Source organism: Sinohyriopsis cumingii, chromosome 18 (assembly GCF_028554795.1).
Source record: "Sinohyriopsis cumingii isolate HCF-2022 chromosome 18, ASM2855479v2, whole genome shotgun sequence".
Taxonomy (NCBI): Eukaryota; Metazoa; Mollusca; class Bivalvia; order Unionida; family Unionidae; genus Sinohyriopsis; species Sinohyriopsis cumingii.
This window is the reverse complement of record NC_142978.1, coordinates 6,068,884-6,087,447: the sequence shown is the minus strand read 5'-3', so window position 1 is coordinate 6,087,447 and position 18,564 is coordinate 6,068,884. Positions and strand designations below refer to the sequence as shown.

Here is an 18,564-nt window from a genome sequence, read left to right as displayed (position 1 = left end):
ATTACCAGATATTAATAATTACTAACGCAACAGAATGTAAAACTGAATTGCAAGCATCTTCATTTATGACAGGGAAAATGTTGGTAATACGCAACAAATCGGTGACGAATATACTTTTTTATTCGTTGCTATTTACTTTCTACTTTGTTTGGATCTTCTTTTTGCTAACTTGAGAGTCATATATAAATGTCTACACAATGATCTAGTATTGAAATGCTTTCACTTCTCTTTGTAGTATAATCTCTGCACGTATTCGAGCCGCATTTGTCCTTAGTTTCATTCATTATCAAGACCATATTTGAAGCAACCAGTGAAAGGTATTAACATTTGTACAATTAGTTTTGCTTGAATCACAGTTATAATATCGCCTAAAATATCCTATACTTATATATTTGCCCTTGTTATCAACAAATATTTTAATTGCAAATATCAATACATACATGCGGAATAAATGAAGTCACTACATTGGAAAGAAAAAGGTGTGAAGCTTCAAAATTATAGATGAATTTGCCTTTGTAACAGCATTGAAGATGACTTGGATGGTAGGACTTTCAACTACTTTTGTACAATTGGATGCCTTCTAGATGCATCGTGCCAAAATATCAACAATTTATTTTCACTCTGTGGGAAGATATTATCTGAAGAAGAAAAAAACATAAGGCTCTTAATATCGTGTGTAGCTTTATTGTATCGGCATAGATCAAATTTGAAAATACTTCCTCAGTTGATACTCCTGCTGATCCTTTAAATAGTCTCATGTAGCAAAATCATTACAATTAGGGAAAGGAGCAAATCTGTGTGTTTTTTAAATAACTTTTTTTTAATGGACTTAGGAAGTAAATGACCTAGTAGATGTTAGTAGACAATGGTTTCATATGAATATGTCTCTACATTCTTGCAATTCCAACAAAAAGTTTAGTATATCAAGACTTGATACCAGTCTGATTTACTTTCAGAAGAAAACTCACGCATCCTGGTATTGGTTCAAAACTACTTTACTTTCTAGTGGACTAGAGGGGTTGCAAACTTATTTACAAGAAATTGAAGAAAATTAGGCAAATTCTAACTTCAGAATATAAACGATTCAACGAATATGGTGGAATGGATTCGATATTTGGCAAAATAAATTTGCCTCTTAGATACAAAACAAAGTATCCGCAAATTGTAGAGTTGCAGGTAAAGATCCTGTATTGAATTATCACTACAAATAAATTTTTACTTAAAATTGTTGCGACAGATGATGATTTTCAGTGGTCAGTTTCTTGAATCCATATTTTATCGTTAAGGAAATGTGACGTTGTTCAGGGTTTAAGCAGACTATTCAGTTTTCTTTTATTGCATGCAAAGAATTACATTTACAAAGAAAGTTGTTTTAAATATCCTCAACTATTATATTTTAGTTAAACATCCGAACATCAAAGAGAAGTTATTATATCTTAAACAAACATTTTAGTTCAGCTATTCTGAAAAACATCGATGATTTTAAATGTTTTACATGGGGAACATTTCTGAAGAAATAGATGAAATATCTTTCATTAAACCGAGAGAAACCTTTAATCAACATGTCGTGTAATGTTGTTATGAATTTGTACCAGAGACACTTTATTTCATTATCTACTTTGTCAAAACGTATACAAATGTAAATTCATGCTTAATCATGTTTCAAATAGTATCTCTCTCTTATGAAAGAGCAAGTCATAGCTTCGTCTCTCTATTTATTTATTTATCTCTTTATTTATTTATTGATTTGTGCCCATATGACGTATGTGTTATCGATAATAAATAGTATAATCAAAAGACAAATTTAGAAGAATTTTGGGAAACTGTCAATAAGACAGGTATTTCACCACGATCTTAATTGTGTTGACTGGTTAACATTGACATTCTTAGTTATGTTGACTGGTTAACATGGGTATTCTTAATTATGTTGACTGGTTAACAGTTGTAGCTTTTGTTACAAAGTATTTGCTAAAAATTGTTCTTGAAAAATAAAAGCATACAAAAGCTTTCTGTAATCATTTGTGGAACTTGTAAGTCAGTACCTCACATCTATACAAAACAAATCAGAGAGAATATTTTAATCCAAATTTAGTACGTGTGTCCGTTCTTATATTGTGTTTACTTACCGATTGAATCCATTTCTTTTCTTTTATATACGTTTAAAACATTTTGGTATATATTATCTTTTATCTGCTGTCTCGTGGTATCTAATATTTCTTATTTTGAATTGGTTTGCCTTAGCGAATAGCTGAGCATATTTCGCCTTTATTTTTTTTCTTATCTTGAAGGATGATTGAAATGGTGCCTCCTAATACAGATCTTGGATTTTGTTTTTAAAAAAGATGTTTTAAAATTGGACATTTCCTAAACCAGCCGCAGATTCAATATTACTTCATCGAAACGCCAGCTTGATCTTGGACTAAAATTACTTTACTTTATCTATCTATCTATCTATCTATCTATCTATCTATCTATATATATATATATATATATATATATATATATATATATATATATATATATATATATATATATATATATATATATATAAGCTAGACTATATAGAAAGTATATCTGTATGGATAGGTTGACTAGTGTATAAAGAACCAGAGAATAAGAAATATATTAAAATTACAATGGTATAATCATACAATTATAAATATAAACAACAAAAGTATATCATTAAAAAAAAGCATTGCCGTGTTTAAGAACATCTTGCATAGCACATACCAATTAATATTGTTGCAAACCTCAACTTCAACGGTAGTGATACAATTATATATAATTTAAATCGTACCATTAAATTATTAGTTTGGTTTATTATTTTTTTTACCATGAACCGTCCGTATCTTTATCAATAATTATCAAGAAAAGCATACATACATACATACATACATAGATACATACATACGTGAATACATAAATACATACATCTTTTCTTGAATATTGACCTTATGTGCGTTTGTATGGGCACTTTTATGAAACTCACAAGTATTTACAGGTACGTTAGCCTATATGTCTTTTGTAATCAATATCGAGTAGTAATGAAAACTTTGGAACCAAAGTCCATAGTCTAAAATGACAACTGAGCAATAAAATACAGCTTTACATCCATCTAAGAAATAATGTTGAGAAGACCAACCGTATGAGGATTAAAGGATTAAGATTAGAGGATCAAACTTATACCCATAGTAGCCTTCAGTGATGATAATCTTACGATTGCACGTGCCGAAGATGGATAGAATCCCAATAATATATATGGCAAGGAAATAATGTTATTATCAAAAGACACATTTAAAGTTCGCCACTCGTGGAAATACATTGTTTTTCACCCACTCGACGGAATATCTCCATCGCACACTTGTAACAAGTACAGTTTCTGAACCTCTGGCTAGCAAGATATACCGTATAACAGACTGAACTTATTGATCTCTTACCGGATCCCGCTATGGCAAAGGAGTACATTTATGTTTTCCTGTGGTCTGTTTTGCGTGTGTTGATTATTCGCACAGAAAACAAAATTACAAACAAATTAAACCAATTAGAAGTATAAAACAAAATAGTAACTTAAGACCAAATTTTAGCTGTAAATGAACTCTAGTCGTCTAAAACAGTAGGCAGCAATATTTAGTGGAATTTCCTGGTTATAATGTTATCCGTGACTATTTACGCCCAGCGAAAAAATATATATTTACACTCCAGTGAAAAATTAGGATTAGTTCTCTCAGAAAATCCCGTAATTTACAGCCTAGCTTAAAATAAAAATATCACTTTACAATGGAAACAGAAAAATGTTTATATGTGGTATTTAAGACATAACAGGAATGAAACTTATCATTTATCATTTACATCTTTATCTTAAGTTTAAAGCTTTAAAATATTCAAATGAGTTAGACATAAAAGCTTTAAAATATTCCAATGAGTTAGGCATAAAAGCTTTAAAATATTCAAATGAGTTAGACATTAAAGCTTTAAAATATTCCAATGAGTTAGACATTAGAGCTTTAAAATTTTCCAATGAGTTAGACATTATCATGATAGATAAGCGGTACAGTCATACCGAAAGGCAATAAAATATTATATAGTCTGTCATGAAATAAAATACATTTGACGTCAATTGTACAGTAAGTTTTTTAATGGACAATGCCCATTTCAAATACTTTACTCGTTATTAAAATCATCATCATCATCATCATGTTTCAAATAAAATTAATAATCAGGTAAACCACCCCTCCATGCACACATGAGGTGCTTTCGGATAGAAAATTGAACTTATTCAAAAATAAATATTAGCAGATATATCACAAGAACAGTCCGGTGTTGTATGGGCTGCACAGGACGAGACTGACCGACAGTGAGGCATAATTAGGTACATATCTAACTTTGTTAAAAGGGCACACGTACGTACAGACATACATACATGTATGTGCTTTACGTGGGTGTATGCCTGTAGTATATTTATGAAAATCACTTATATTTACTGTTTGGTTGTTAATATCAAGTAGGAATTAAAACCGTAGAACGCTGTTACAAGTCCAGAGTGACCACATTTCTACAACTGTAAATTGAACATCTGTGTATGGAGCAAGAATAAATCGGTTAAGTAGCGCGCACTATTGGTCAGTGACCCTGAGAACGGATGATGGCACATGTTGATAACTGAGAGGAATGCAATAACATCCGTGTCATCTAGGTAATAATATAATCAAAATACAACTTTTGAATCCGTTTCGTAAATGAGCTATGAGACCTGATTCTCATATTCGTATATGTGTAAGGTCCTGTTTTCCAATGTAGAACACCGGTGCTGAAGAGTTTTATCCTAGCTCACAAGTGACCCTGATTCTGACTCGTGGACTACTTTGACCTTCTACGGCTAGCATATTGCTCCAAAAGTAGCAAAATCTTCCCGATTTCCATTATCATTTAAAGATTTTTCCACAATGATCAATATATGTATTAATTGCAACACATTTACGTACCAAAACGAGCATTGTTTGAAGATATGCGTCCTACAAAATAGGCCGTTGCAGACGATTTGACAGGGCTATATCATTCTACTGTGTCTTTAGTGAAATTTCAACTCTTAAACAATTCTTATAATTGTTATAATGGAAACAGTCATGGCCTCGTTATTATTTCGGAAGACTAAACCAATTCTAGTCCAGGCTGAATTGGAAATGATTTCATTTTGTTTTTTACTATCTTGATTAATCTTATGGATAAAAATGGACTTACTTTTTGGACTTGTTCATAATTGTATTATTGCGCACGCTATCTGCAGTATATACTTCGTACGCTGGATATTTGTGTTATTGCGCACGCTATCTGCAGTATACACTTCGTACGCTGGATATTGGCATTATCATAGCGGTTTCAAACACCGTTGATTGAAAGCCTATACGTCTTTAAACCTTAAAGTTTACACAGAGATTTGCTTAAACGTAGTTGGTACTCTATAAATTAAGTTAAGGTCATTTTCAACAGATTTTTGCCGTTTGAAAGATAAATTTGTATTCACAATACGGCTATTTGAGCTTGACCCTTATTCAAAAATGTAAGGAGAAGAATCCTCCATTATGGTTCAGTTTTGAACGGAAAATTCAACCCTTGTGATCAACAAATTCATACTAAAGAACAAACAAATACTCTCGATATTTAGCAGAACACTATAACGTGGATGCACACACACAAACACATCCATCCATACATACATCCATCCATCCATCCATCCATACATACACATCCATACATACACGCGCTTGGACTAGTGATGCATATTCTTGAGCTAGTGATGCTAAACGATGATGGAGGATTTTTCCTTACCAAACATACACTATCAAACTTATTTATAGGCAGCTATATATGACGGTAAGTATGTCTGGCTAACTGTTTTCAAATTCATTTCAAATAAATGACCTGAATAGAAGAAAAAAAACTATGGTGTTTGTAAATTTGTGAGAAATTACTTCTATAGTTTGCATTTAGCATATTTCTTTATTATAATTTCGCTAATATCTAGAATTTTACGAAAGTAGAAAGCAGTTTTTAAAAGTTTACATTATATAGTCTAATTTTTAAACTATGATTTCGACAGTTTCATTTGCAAAGACAGACAAGAACAATTAGATATATGAGTAGATTGTAGTATTCGCCACCAGTATCGCCCTCAGCACAAAGATTACATTTTGGTTCCATGATGTGGTAATTCTATCCCAACGACATTCCTCTGATGGGCGTCTGTTATTATTTCTTCTCTATTTTATCAAATGTAAATATACTTTTCGATGTAGAGATGAATATTTGTTTTGCCAAGTTAGTGTCATGCTTCTGTACTCGTACATACTCGTACAAGGCGTTACAATTTTCTTGGAAAGAATCAGCATTCAATCCCCAAAATTACATGCATATAATAAAATTCAAATTTGAATATATGTGATACATAATTTGGTGATAATATGGATGAAAAACTTGTCCTTTTACCTTGCTTACCAGAACAAGAACTTTAGAATAAACTAGTTGCGCTCAAGGAAAGAGTACACCGGACAATGCGTTCTGATAAAGATCACGAATAATGCTTTTTTAAAATTACTTTTCTCGGGATAATTTAATCAGCAGAACCGTTCGCCAAATAGAATGATAAAATCGATAAAAACATAATTTTTTCTATGTTGAACTTCAGAAATTATGTTATGATATATATTGCAAATATATTATCCCTTGATGAGTACACAGCACTTAATCCAGCCTTATGAATACAGTACGGAATCTAGTTTGATCAGTACATCACGAAATCCATCCTGATGAGTACAGCATGGAATCCAGCCTGACGAATACAGCACGGGATGAAGCTTGATGAGTACAACACGGAATCTAGTTTGATCAGTACAACACGGAATCCAGTTTGATGAGTACAACACGGAATCCATCCTGATGAGTACAGCACGATATCCTGCCTGATGAGCAGAAAGCTCAGATCCATATTGGTGAGTACACAGCACAGAATCCTGCCTTATGAGTACATAGCACAGAATGCATCTTGATGAGTACAGCGTGGAATCCAGTTTATTTCTCGAATTTACCATAAACGGGAAGAAAAGTATTAATCCTAAGAATAAAATTACAAATTCCTTCAAGCCATTAATCTGAGATTATCATGTCAAGAGTATCAAGTTCAAAACAAAATATAACTAGGTATCATTATATGTGACATATACGTTATATATTCATTGATAATTGTACACCTTCATAGTTTTTATTTTTGAAGACAATACATTTTAGAAGATAGTTTGCTATTACGGAGTCCATCAGAGAACTATCATTGTAAGCATCTATATACATATCAGCAATGTTGCCATTACGTTTTTGTTTAAATCTTGGAAGATCTATTATCTAAAATAATGTTTGATTTGTCGCTTTTTTCTTTTAAACTGGTAATAATTTGCCAAATTTGTTTTAGATATTCGATCGTAAGTCTTCTGAGTTTTACTTTTGTAACTTGATTTAATTAATTTTTCAAAAAATCTTTGATTGCTTGTAGTCATTAGTTGCACTTTAGCATATGGTTTTGATGGCCAACGTATATTTATGTTGTGGATTTTCGTAGCTAAATGGTAAAGTGTATTTATTATTATGAACAATTCTCATTACCATATTTTATGATACGTTTCAAGGTGAATCAGTAAATTGTTGGAATCTGTTTTAGGATGTTCATTACTTCAGCAATATCGTCATCATTAACAAAATTAATGTTGTTTTGTTGTTTCCAGGTTTTGTTTCTCAACATTAGTATTTCTTTTGATATATTTCTAGATTGGCAGCACGCATGAATTCAAGCGTAGGTTTGGCTAACTAATCCCTGTCTCTGCCAAGATAGTCGAGGTCTTGTATCATGAAATTGTAAACGTGCATTAGGCCACGAGTCGGTGTTACATAAAAGCACAGCGATATTATGGAACGTCAATGTTCTTATGTTTTGTGCTTTATGTTTTATAGGTTCAAATATTTTAGACAAAAACATTGTTGATTCTTAAATTTTAAGTTAATTACCTTATCCTCGTTGCTTAATGCGGTATGTTGTCAAATTCTATAGGAAAGGTAGTTTGGAAGTTATAAATATACACTTACCTAAAGACTCTTTTCAAGAAATACGAATAGGAAGGTTAATAACGGCCGATACAAAATGAACGAGCAGCTTGGTTGCCGATTCATCATCACGTGTTAAAAAGAAATGAGGCTATAGATTTTAATAAGAAAAGTGGATTAAAGAAATATGTCTGTGTTTCTTTTGAAATATCTGCTTGTGTTCAGGCAGACACATATGATCGATATATAAATCCTTGGCATCATAAAGGTTTCTTTTTGTTCCTGAGATGAGCAGTCTCATTACTGTGGGTTTCATTTTGTACAGTATATAGCGAAACTATGCATAATCTGTATTCATTTTTATCTGAGAAGTTTTAGGATATAAAAATACATAGTGCTACGACTTTATGGTCGAAAAGAAGTAACATAAAGAAGAGAACCCAACAAGTTTTATAAAACTTAACAAACAATTCAATTATCAAAATTATAAACGAAAAATGCGAGAGGAACTTACAGTAGTATGAAGTGAATCCACATTAGCCATTATAAAGGTCTATGAAAGTCTTAAATGTATGAAAAGTTCCTGATAAATTTAAATACTGGAAATGAACTGGTCATCCGAGAACCGTGATTTTGTCAAGATGGCGTTGTCCAGAATTCCTTCAAATAATTTACAACAGTTCCAGAATAATATTATAGTCCATATAATGAACACTTTCTATTTCCACTGAGCAGTCCGAACAAATATTTTCCTCTCGAATAATATCAAGGTACAAAATAAAACACGTCTGCAGAGTTACAATAGAAACACAATGAGTGTGAATGACTTACAAAATCGAAAGAATTTGAATACTTAATTTTTTCTTATATACAACGTATATTGCGACTGTATCTCGCAATAGATCCCACCTGACAGCATACCCTACTTAATATGCGTCGAATTTGGCGTTTACACGTGACCTAGCGCAACCAGTGGGAAGTTATACTTATTCTTGAAACGTCGAAATCCCATCAGTAACTGAGAAATTAGGCGCCATTTTAAGTCTTAGCATTAAGATTAGTATTAATAACTGTCAACACATACGTAAACATCTATTTATAGATCGTATGCAATTTGCGATCTTAAAACAGTCAGGTCACATACCCAAATTTATAGCAAGATATTCTATAAAGTTTACAACCATGACTGCAAATTACGAAATTTAAATAAACTCATGTACCAGTAGTTACAAAAAGTATAGTTATACATAACTATAATTTGAGTCTACTGTAAAAAAAAAATCACTTATATTACCATTTTCCCCATTTTATTGTATTGGTGCCTTTAATACCGTTAAATTCAGATGGATATGGAACAAAAGGGCACCCGTTTCTGTGGGTGGCGTTGAGATCGTTGGGAAGGGTGGATTCATGAGGTTGATATTTGAATGAGAAAGAGCTTGCTTAGTACGAAAGCGGAGTTGAATTAGAAACGCATGTTCATTGGGTGTAGTACCATGGTATAGGGTAAATGTAAAGAATGCATTGCATGAAAAGAATAAAATTTATGCCTATAATCTATATCACTTTAAAATATTTTGGCTAATGTACTTGTCACTGAAGTAACGTATAAATATGCATCCTTACTTCTTATTTTTTTATAACTCACATATCCTTCATCTTTACATTCATCACTTTGCAAATAAAAAGCATAGAATAAATCAACTCTTCTGCTAGATAAAATAACAATGTTACTGGGTATTTTGTTTAGTTTGTTTGTTTGGGTTTTTTGTGGGTTTTATTTAAACACTTTATCAAAGGCTTCCCAACATTTGCACATTTTCAGGTCGAGAGCAGTTATAAAAAGGCCATACAAAATGCTTAACAAGGACCTGTGGTTGAGAATTCTTTGTAAATACTACGTGTAGGGCGTACAGACATTAATGACGAATGTTCTTATTGTCCCGGATGACTTCTCTCAAGTAACACTTATCATGTAAGTATCCCTAAGCAGTTCGCAAGTGCTTTGAACAAACATCCCACTCTCCCGGATCCATCCAGGGTATAAAATACCCAGGCAGATCGTATGGGGACCACTCCACTCTTTGTTATCAAAACTTCGACATCGCAAAGGTAAGGATCTTATCTTATTTTGTGTATTAGTCCGTTTATCTGTATTCAGTCCTACTGTGCTTTCGTGCATCTGTCTGTTTGTCTTTCCATTTTCATTCTTCCTGTCTATTATTTTTGTCTATGTTTCCGTGTTTTTTCTTCCAAATAATAATAATAATAATAATAATAATAATAATAATTATGTTTTCTTCTTCTTCTTCTTCTTCTTCTTATTATTATTATTATTATTATTATTATTATTATTAAAGCTTAAAGCAGAAAATCGAGAATGAAAGGGTTCATTATCCTAGCGGTCACCAGCTTTCTGGTTGGCGTTCAAGCCTCCTCTGTCTCTACAGTCAGAAAGGAATTGGAAGATACTGACGAATCCAAGACAGGTAATTATCATATGCAGGCAAACATGACATGCAAATATACACACATACATACATATATATATATATATATATATATATATATATATATATATATATATATATATATATATATATAGTATGCATAAAGGCATGCAGCTCAGTTTTTGTCATAAGTGTAGACCTAATTCTGTATGGTTTTGCTTGAATTCATGAGATTTTCACAGACCGTAATTACAAAATACTAAGAAAGGATGGTATCACGCCTTTTGTAAGCCAGGACTAGACCAGAAAGTAAATGTCACCAAAAACTACATCTTTGTACCAGTTGCTCTCAATGGTAAAATATAACAAATTCCTAAATTTTTGTATGAAAATATTCTCTCCATCATTTCGAGAGTATTTGTTCCAACGTAATCACATGAGGAAACAAATGAGTTTTTATATGTAATAAGAAAAGAATTCGTTCTTATCTGCGATATCGAGCAGTAATACAAGCATGTTCTTTTCTGCGACGACGCCATATAACTGAAGAAGAAACTATTCTCTATTTAGACCTGTTTGGCATATTTATCCATCAAAGCAGTTTACAAGTGAAGTATACTTGTTTGGATGTGTAAAAGGGTATAATGTGGATATCATTGCTGTTTGAAAGGTATTTAATAAGGAAGAAATTTAACAATATTTTACTGTCTATTTCAGTTGAACTGCCATGGATGTTGGAAGAACTGGATGGTACCTCTGTGACTGGCGCTCTGGACGAGGTACAGAACATAAAAACCATTGTCGACGTGTTGCATTTCCTTCAGAACTACAAAGACGTGATGGGTTGCAGTGGTAACACCTGCGAGTGGTGTAAATGGTCAGGTAAATTCATACGATAATTAAAAACGATTCATAATGTCCAGAAACAATATTAAAAATCACACACACATCTTAGTCGCTGATTTTGGATCTTTAGAATATAGCTTTAATAGGTTAAAGGCTACATTCCACTGGTATCTGTGGGTGAAAAAGACCTGTTCCTATGCATGCTTTGTACAGCATTATTTTTCCTGTTCTTGCATAATTGGCCCGATCTCAGTTGTTTTCGAACATTTATTTTGTGGCGTCACTTGGCCACAAGCGTTGAAATTTGACATGCTGCTTAAGTACAGTCTTTTTCGCGTTCGAAAGCATTTTATTGGACACATTTAATTTGCAATGAATGTCATAATCACTTAGGTATTGATCACATAAGAATAAAGATGTATAGTATTGGTGGTATACAAAACGTTCGCTGAACGACTCAGAAATGACGTATAGCACTTGATGCAGTTAATGATGACACCATGCAGACACAAACGCGAATGTTTCCTATGCATTTTTATTCAGTTTTTTTTTCATATTAAATAATCAGTTAAAACGAATTAATCGATCAGAATCTTACAAAGATAATATTGTCCTTTTCTCAATTGTTGTTCCCTGTAAATACTCTGTAGTAGCTAAGAAGCTCGTTTTAATGCCCTTGAAGACAACATCAACATTATCATGAATAGTCCAAAATACATCGGGTGTGAGTAACTAGTACGAAACATTTTGCACTTTAGATATTTCAATTGTAAATTCATTCATTGATTTTCGTTCGTTTATTCATTGGTTGATTAATTATTTGATGTATGCATTTCATGCAACGCACGTAATTTATTGTTACAGCGGAGATGTTACGTAACGCATGTTGTGGTTGGGAAGTATGAACACTGTACCAGTCTATGCAACAGCTGGCAGCCTCATGCTAACAATAATCACGCAAATGTTAATTGCGAGCGAGAGGGAGGGAACATTTCTGTTACTGTTCGTGCATTAGTCTGTATGCTTGTTAGTCATTACGTGTACAAGGCCGTCAATGCTGCTTCCACATTGTTAATATTATAAACCAAATTTTTTGAGACACGACTAAAACTATCTCTACATCGTTAAATACATGAACTGCAGTCTCTGACATATGATTGGATGACTGTGACAACTAGTTCTTAAATGTATCAATTAAACATTTTCTCATCCTTTAATAATCCGACTTTTAAATAAATTAAATTCGTCTGTTCAGTTATAATATGGCTAGCTTCAAAACAGACTATAGTTTATTTAATACGATAGCATTCCATGGCATATGTCTCACTATCTGTTAAATTTTTTAAATAAATACTGGAACGTCTAATATATCAAACAATTCTCTCTCATGACACGATAGCGAGAAAGGATTCAATTTTATAGTTCATATACCTCTACAGCTGAACATTGCTCCGGTAAAATGGAAGAATTTCTGACAACAATCGTGTCGTGTTGCGACGTTAATTTCGAACTCGATTCTACATGTACTCTTGTTTTGGTGCAATCTACAACCAGGGAGCTCAAAATTATATGTTTTCTCATTACAAGCACTTTGCTTGTGCAGCATGGTGCGACGCAAACTAAGTATTTTGAAATAATTAAAGACGTAAATCACTTTCGGGTAACGCTGTACGCGGAAGCGAAACCCGAGCACATTTTAGTTCATGTTTAATGGATAAACATTAAGAATGCACAATTCCGTAACAGTATGACTCCAATCTATGATATATTTTGCACTTGAGATATTTCAACTGGAAATACATTCCCTGATTCGTTAATTTTAACTTTGAATAATTAATTAATTCATGTATGCACTGATTCATGCATATCAAGCAACGCACCGCACCTATTATATTGTTACAACGGAAGAGTTATACAACGCATGTTATGGTTGTAAAGTATTAACACTGTACCAGTCTATGCAATAATTGGCAAGATCATGCTGACAATAATCACGCAAATGTTAACTGAGCGCGACCTTTTCAAAGAGACAGAGGGAACATTTCTGTTACTGCTCTTTCATTAGTCTTTATGCTTGTTAGTCATTACTTGTATAAGGCCACCAATGCTGCTACTACATTGTTGATATTATAAACCAAAATCTTTGAGACATGAATGGGAACCACTAAAACTATCTCTACATCGTTAAATACAGACAGAGGGAACATTTCTGTTACTGCTCGTGTGCGACACTTTACGTTAGTTAAAGTTTGCATGTACAAGTCTTCAAACGGTACTTCCATGCCATAAACAGTATACACCGTAATCTTTGAGATATTATTGGGTTGCCATTAAAACTATTTCTACCTCGTCAAATGAATAAACCACAGTCTTTACATGATTGGATGGCCATCAAAACCACTTCAACATCATTAAATGTATAACTACAATCTTTGATAGGTGATTCGGTCACATTGTGATAGAGCTCGAGGAATTTGAATGAGACCATGACAAAAGCAAACATAGATGTCGCACGGTTACAGATATTTAATATTAAATATGGTACATGACTCAATTAACCACTTTCTTCTGCAATAATCCTGATCGTTTCATAAAGATTTGTGACGACGAAACATTAGCATTGATACTTACTTGGTTATTATCTTGTATTGAAGCATGCTTCAAGATATCCTATCTGCCGGACAGCAACCAATTTCAATTTTGTGCTACGTACAGGGGCGACAACGTCTTCTGTCAGACCGTCCCAGGTAAATAGTTCTGTTTTTCCTGTTTACTTCTACGTTATTTTATATTTGAAATATTTACAAAATAGACAATTGACCTATTTCTTGTAGGAGTGTTAGAAGCACGATTTAAATAATCTGTATATGTTAACGTATTGTATTATATCACGGATTGTGCAGGGATATAAAAACCCCATGTTATAACAACTCAATGTCGGTGATTTACATCTTTTCAAATTTACCGCTGAAAATGATAGATATGGAACATATTTATTTACTTCATATTTTTCTTTACGTCAATCAGGACATGTTTGAAAAGAATGGGAACAAAGAAAGCTATTTATGTCTTCTGGTACACAAATCTTTTTTCCCCTGTAGGCAACATATTATAACATTATTTCTATTTCAAATGAAAACAGACAATTATTTCATTTAAAGTTGAACTTTAAACCTTTTGCCAGGGGTCAAAACATTTTTATGATTTTAACAACCTTTTCACTGTTCCGCTCGTATCTCCATTTACGCAACCAAGCGAATAAGTAGACAGGTAAGAATTTATATAGGATGTTAAGCGAGTAGATGCGAAGAGGTCTGTGAATGAAAGTTTATATTGCATTTTGATAAATGGATGAAAGAATATATTTATTATAAGATAGTTGCTTGTATGTATGCATTTGCGCATTGCAGTAAGATGGCAGATGATTCACCATATTTATTATAGGATGGTTGCTTGTATGTATGCATTAGCGCATTGCAGTAAGATGGCAGGTGATTCACCATACTGATGGATGGTTGCTTGCATGTATGTATTTGCGCATTGCAGTAAGATGGCAGATGATTCACCATACTGATGATTGGATGCTTGTATGTATGTACTTGCGCATTGCACTCTGTTGGCACATGATTCACTAGACCATTGGATGCTTGTATGTATGTATGTATGTATGTATGTATGTACGTACGTACGTACGTACGTACGTGTGTATGTATGTATGTATTTGAGCATTGCAGTCAGATGGTACATGAGTCACAAGACTTGTTTATTATCTATTTTTGTTTGTTAGATATACGTCACTGTCAATAAAATGCATGTGTTTTTGAAATGCTTTGCAAGCTTAATCTTGGAATGGATGCATATTTTGAGGGAGTTACAATTTATTTATTTCATTTATCTCTATCTGTTTATCAGTCCATGGCTATATCTATTGGCAATGTTGATATACTTAGTATTGTTTTAATAACTTGTACGTATTTGTGTATTTACAGCTAAGGCCTTCAAATACTGCAAGACGGTAAAAGTCAGCTTTCTGAAAGTCGAAATCTGCCTTGAAGTCAAGAACGTGAATATCAGCGGGGGCAGAGCGTGTATGGACGTGAAAGTATCTGTGGCCGGAGTTTCTCAGACCTTCAGTAATATATGCCTAGGAACTTCCAACCATTGGAGTCTAGCCTAACTACTTACGTTCGACAAGCAATTGAGGATTTAGTACTTTTAATGCGCAGGGTAATATGAAAATATTTGTCTTAGGATTTGTAGACAAGCTATTCAACGATGCGAAGAAAAGACTAGGAAAAAACATGTTATTTCTTTGAAAAAAATCCACTATCTTAATTACGAATCCCTTTCTCGATTATTATATCCAAGCTTTTATAACTCATATGAAAAATAAAATAAAGTTTTTTTATATAAAATGTTTTTCCTGCTTTGTTACGGATCAATCCATTTGGATTGAACCTGATAGTCTACACGACTACGTACAATCATTAAATTATATATATATATATATATATATATATATATATATATATATATATATATATATATAAACGGAACATGGCTTTGAAGATGCTGGTATGGAGCATTTTGATATACCAATATTGTTGACATATATTGTGATTCACCTATGGCGTATAAATAGGCACTATGGTTCTATATTCTGTTGATCGGTGAGAAATGTCCACTTAATAATCAAGGATATAACGAGCAAAAAACGAGGAATAATAATAATGATCTACGTGCAACACAACTTTATTGAAATCCTTTCTACTCTCGGTTTTATCTCTCCTTACTCTCGTGCCTTAAGGAATAGAAACACGTGGAGATCTGTGGAGTGAAATCAGAAAGCGAATTCGAGCTGTTAAAGCCCTGAACTTGAACTTATACCAGGTAATCAAGAGGAGCACGAGTCGTTATAGTAATACGCGTTCACTTTCCAAGTAATGTTTCTTCTACTGTTTTACACAATAACAATGGTACCAAACTGAAAAAGTTTGTTATTGTAGGATGCTTTATAAGCTCGTTGTTCATATTTTGCTCCATTTATATAATAATAGTATTTGTTTAAATCATAATTTGCCTGGAAACTTATTTAGATAGTCCTCTATGGATTTCATAGGTCTGTCACTCTCATTACTTTTTTATCATAGCATCTTTTAAGCTCGCGATATTTTTTCCAACACTATTTGCGCATAAGTGTGTTTTTCTCGTACTCCGATACCACATCGCAGGCACGGTATTGGTCCCAAGCTTCCACGGTGAACGCACTGGAAGTGTTGTCCGCAGAATTCGTTTTTACAGGATTTATTACAAGGAGTCAATGAACCGATCATCAACCATTTGCATTGAGACATTATATATAATATTTTTGATATAAATACTTGTTTGAAATATAATATGAGCGAGTTCGAAAGATTGTCATCAATCAAGCCCTGGAGCGCAGATAAATTTAATCTCGACAGAATATCTCCCGACCTGCCGATGCGAGAACTGGTTGATCCGAAAAATAAAAGTTTGATTAATAAAATTCACCGCGCCAAGAAAGAATTTCACACAGATGGTGCATCTCGTGTATGGTCAACGTTCAAGATTATACGCAACGGCGTCATCGACGCTACGATGAATGACAAACGAGCCGCAACTTTCATTAACTACATTGATAATCGCAAATATCTTTTCAGAATGAAATTTTTCGTGCTAGCAGAAACAGGTAATTGGATTATCTGTGGCAAATATGAACCTATACACAAGGGTGAAAAAACTGTCGTACTAAGTAGAAATTCCAAACCAGGTCTATGACTGCTATTGACAAACCGTATTATGAGCGAGCGTATCCTATAACAGCAGTTATTTATGGAATCTATGTGATTAATGAAAAACCCAGTGTTGATAAACTGGCGCCGATGAAATTTTCAAAAATAAACTGTGTGGCTGAACGAGTAACAGAACATTTTACCGTTTCGACTCGTGGAAACGGTCTAACGGATAAAAGACGCAAAAAAATAAACACTTGGGGAGAAATGGTTAAAGATACCGGGGCGTCAATCAAAGATGTGGCTGAGTTAGGAAAAAAACTAAAGTTCCCAATAACCGTAACGACGATAACTGGAAAAATATTATATGAATCGAAATATAAATCAAAAGGAGCTTCGATTAAAATTATTGATCATAACTCGCATGCATGGACCAGCGCAGTAACAGTGTTTTCACGAAATCGAACTGTAAAATACTATCGCGGAGATATGTTTGATTTTATCAACGAAATAAGTAAAGACGATCTTGTGTCAGTATGGTTATTTCAGAGTTCTAACGACGAATCATGTGTGGAAGAAAAAAATTAATTTCATCAGTTTGTAAGACCTAATGGCGTTATTTATCGGAAAGATCTTCTCCACGAGAAAATGAAAAATCTTGCACTGCAATATACTGATGATACTGACGAACTATTGAGCAACTGTTTTACTGTTCCGTCAGTTGCGGCTCATTTTGCTAGAAAGATTTGATTTTCTCAATAACATAATATCCAGTTTTGTCGAATACGGACACGGTGGATTATGGAATACTAAAATGATCACAGAGATGTTATTTCGGATTATATGGTCGCGTGTTATCCCGGAAGTTTTCTCGGGATGGGAGATTGTTCTGTGCACTTTAAAAGATTCGGTCATCCGACGCACGAAATGAAACGAGTATCAATAAATGGACCATTACCGGATTTTGACCTGGCTGGATTCGCTTGTATCGAGTCATTCGAGTTTGCTATGGGTCTTCATCCAATTTGTTATGTTTGGTTTGGAAAACATTTTTCAGAGAAAATGTGGGTACCAATAGTACTGTTACGGTATATGCTTGATTGTGCAATGTTAATATCATTGATTGTAAACGAAGCAATTATATCATATCGGAAACAAACCGAAGTTTGGTTACCACAACAAAAACAGCATTCTGATGATGAAAACCCGGATGAAACAGATGACGAGAATAAAATTACGAAAGATCTTGACAGAAAAATAATTATCAAGTTCACCCAAGGAGGATCATACGATCATAAACGACATTGTGCAAGATTGATCATGGACGATGCTGAGTTAGATTTTATAATCGCTGATACAACGAGTAGAAACACGTTTATAAATCGAGAAACAGTTTTCTTGCTAAATGGAAATAAACTAGGTACAATTGT

At 33.3% G+C, this 18,564-nt stretch overlaps 1 protein-coding gene across 1 annotated transcript; it reads left to right on the top strand.

The window, feature by feature from the left end:
• Positions 1-10,140: 10,140 nt before the first annotated feature.
• On the top strand, positions 10,141-15,796 carry LOC149776014 (uncharacterized). Its single transcript, XM_089941794.1, has 5 exons — positions 10,141-10,197; positions 10,446-10,574; positions 11,253-11,417; positions 14,036-14,128; positions 15,371-15,796. The coding sequence occupies exons 2-5, from the start codon at positions 10,466-10,468 to the stop codon at positions 15,556-15,558; spliced, it is 555 nt and encodes a 184-aa protein (XP_089797920.1). The 5' UTR covers positions 10,141-10,197; positions 10,446-10,465; the 3' UTR covers positions 15,559-15,796.
• Positions 15,797-18,564: the final 2,768 nt, after the last annotated feature.

Excerpts from the sequence above, each read along its gene's own strand:
- LOC149776014 (XM_089941794.1), top strand. The coding sequence starts at position 10,466 with ATGAAAGGGTTCATTATCCTAGCGGTCACCAGCTTTCTGGTTGGCGTT. Across the intron at positions 10,575-11,252 it reads TACTGACGAATCCAAGACAG|TTGAACTGCCATGGATGTTG; the intron begins GTAATTATCATA and ends TGTCTATTTCAG. Across the intron at positions 14,129-15,370 it reads CTTCTGTCAGACCGTCCCAG|CTAAGGCCTTCAAATACTGC; the intron begins GTAAATAGTTCT and ends GTGTATTTACAG.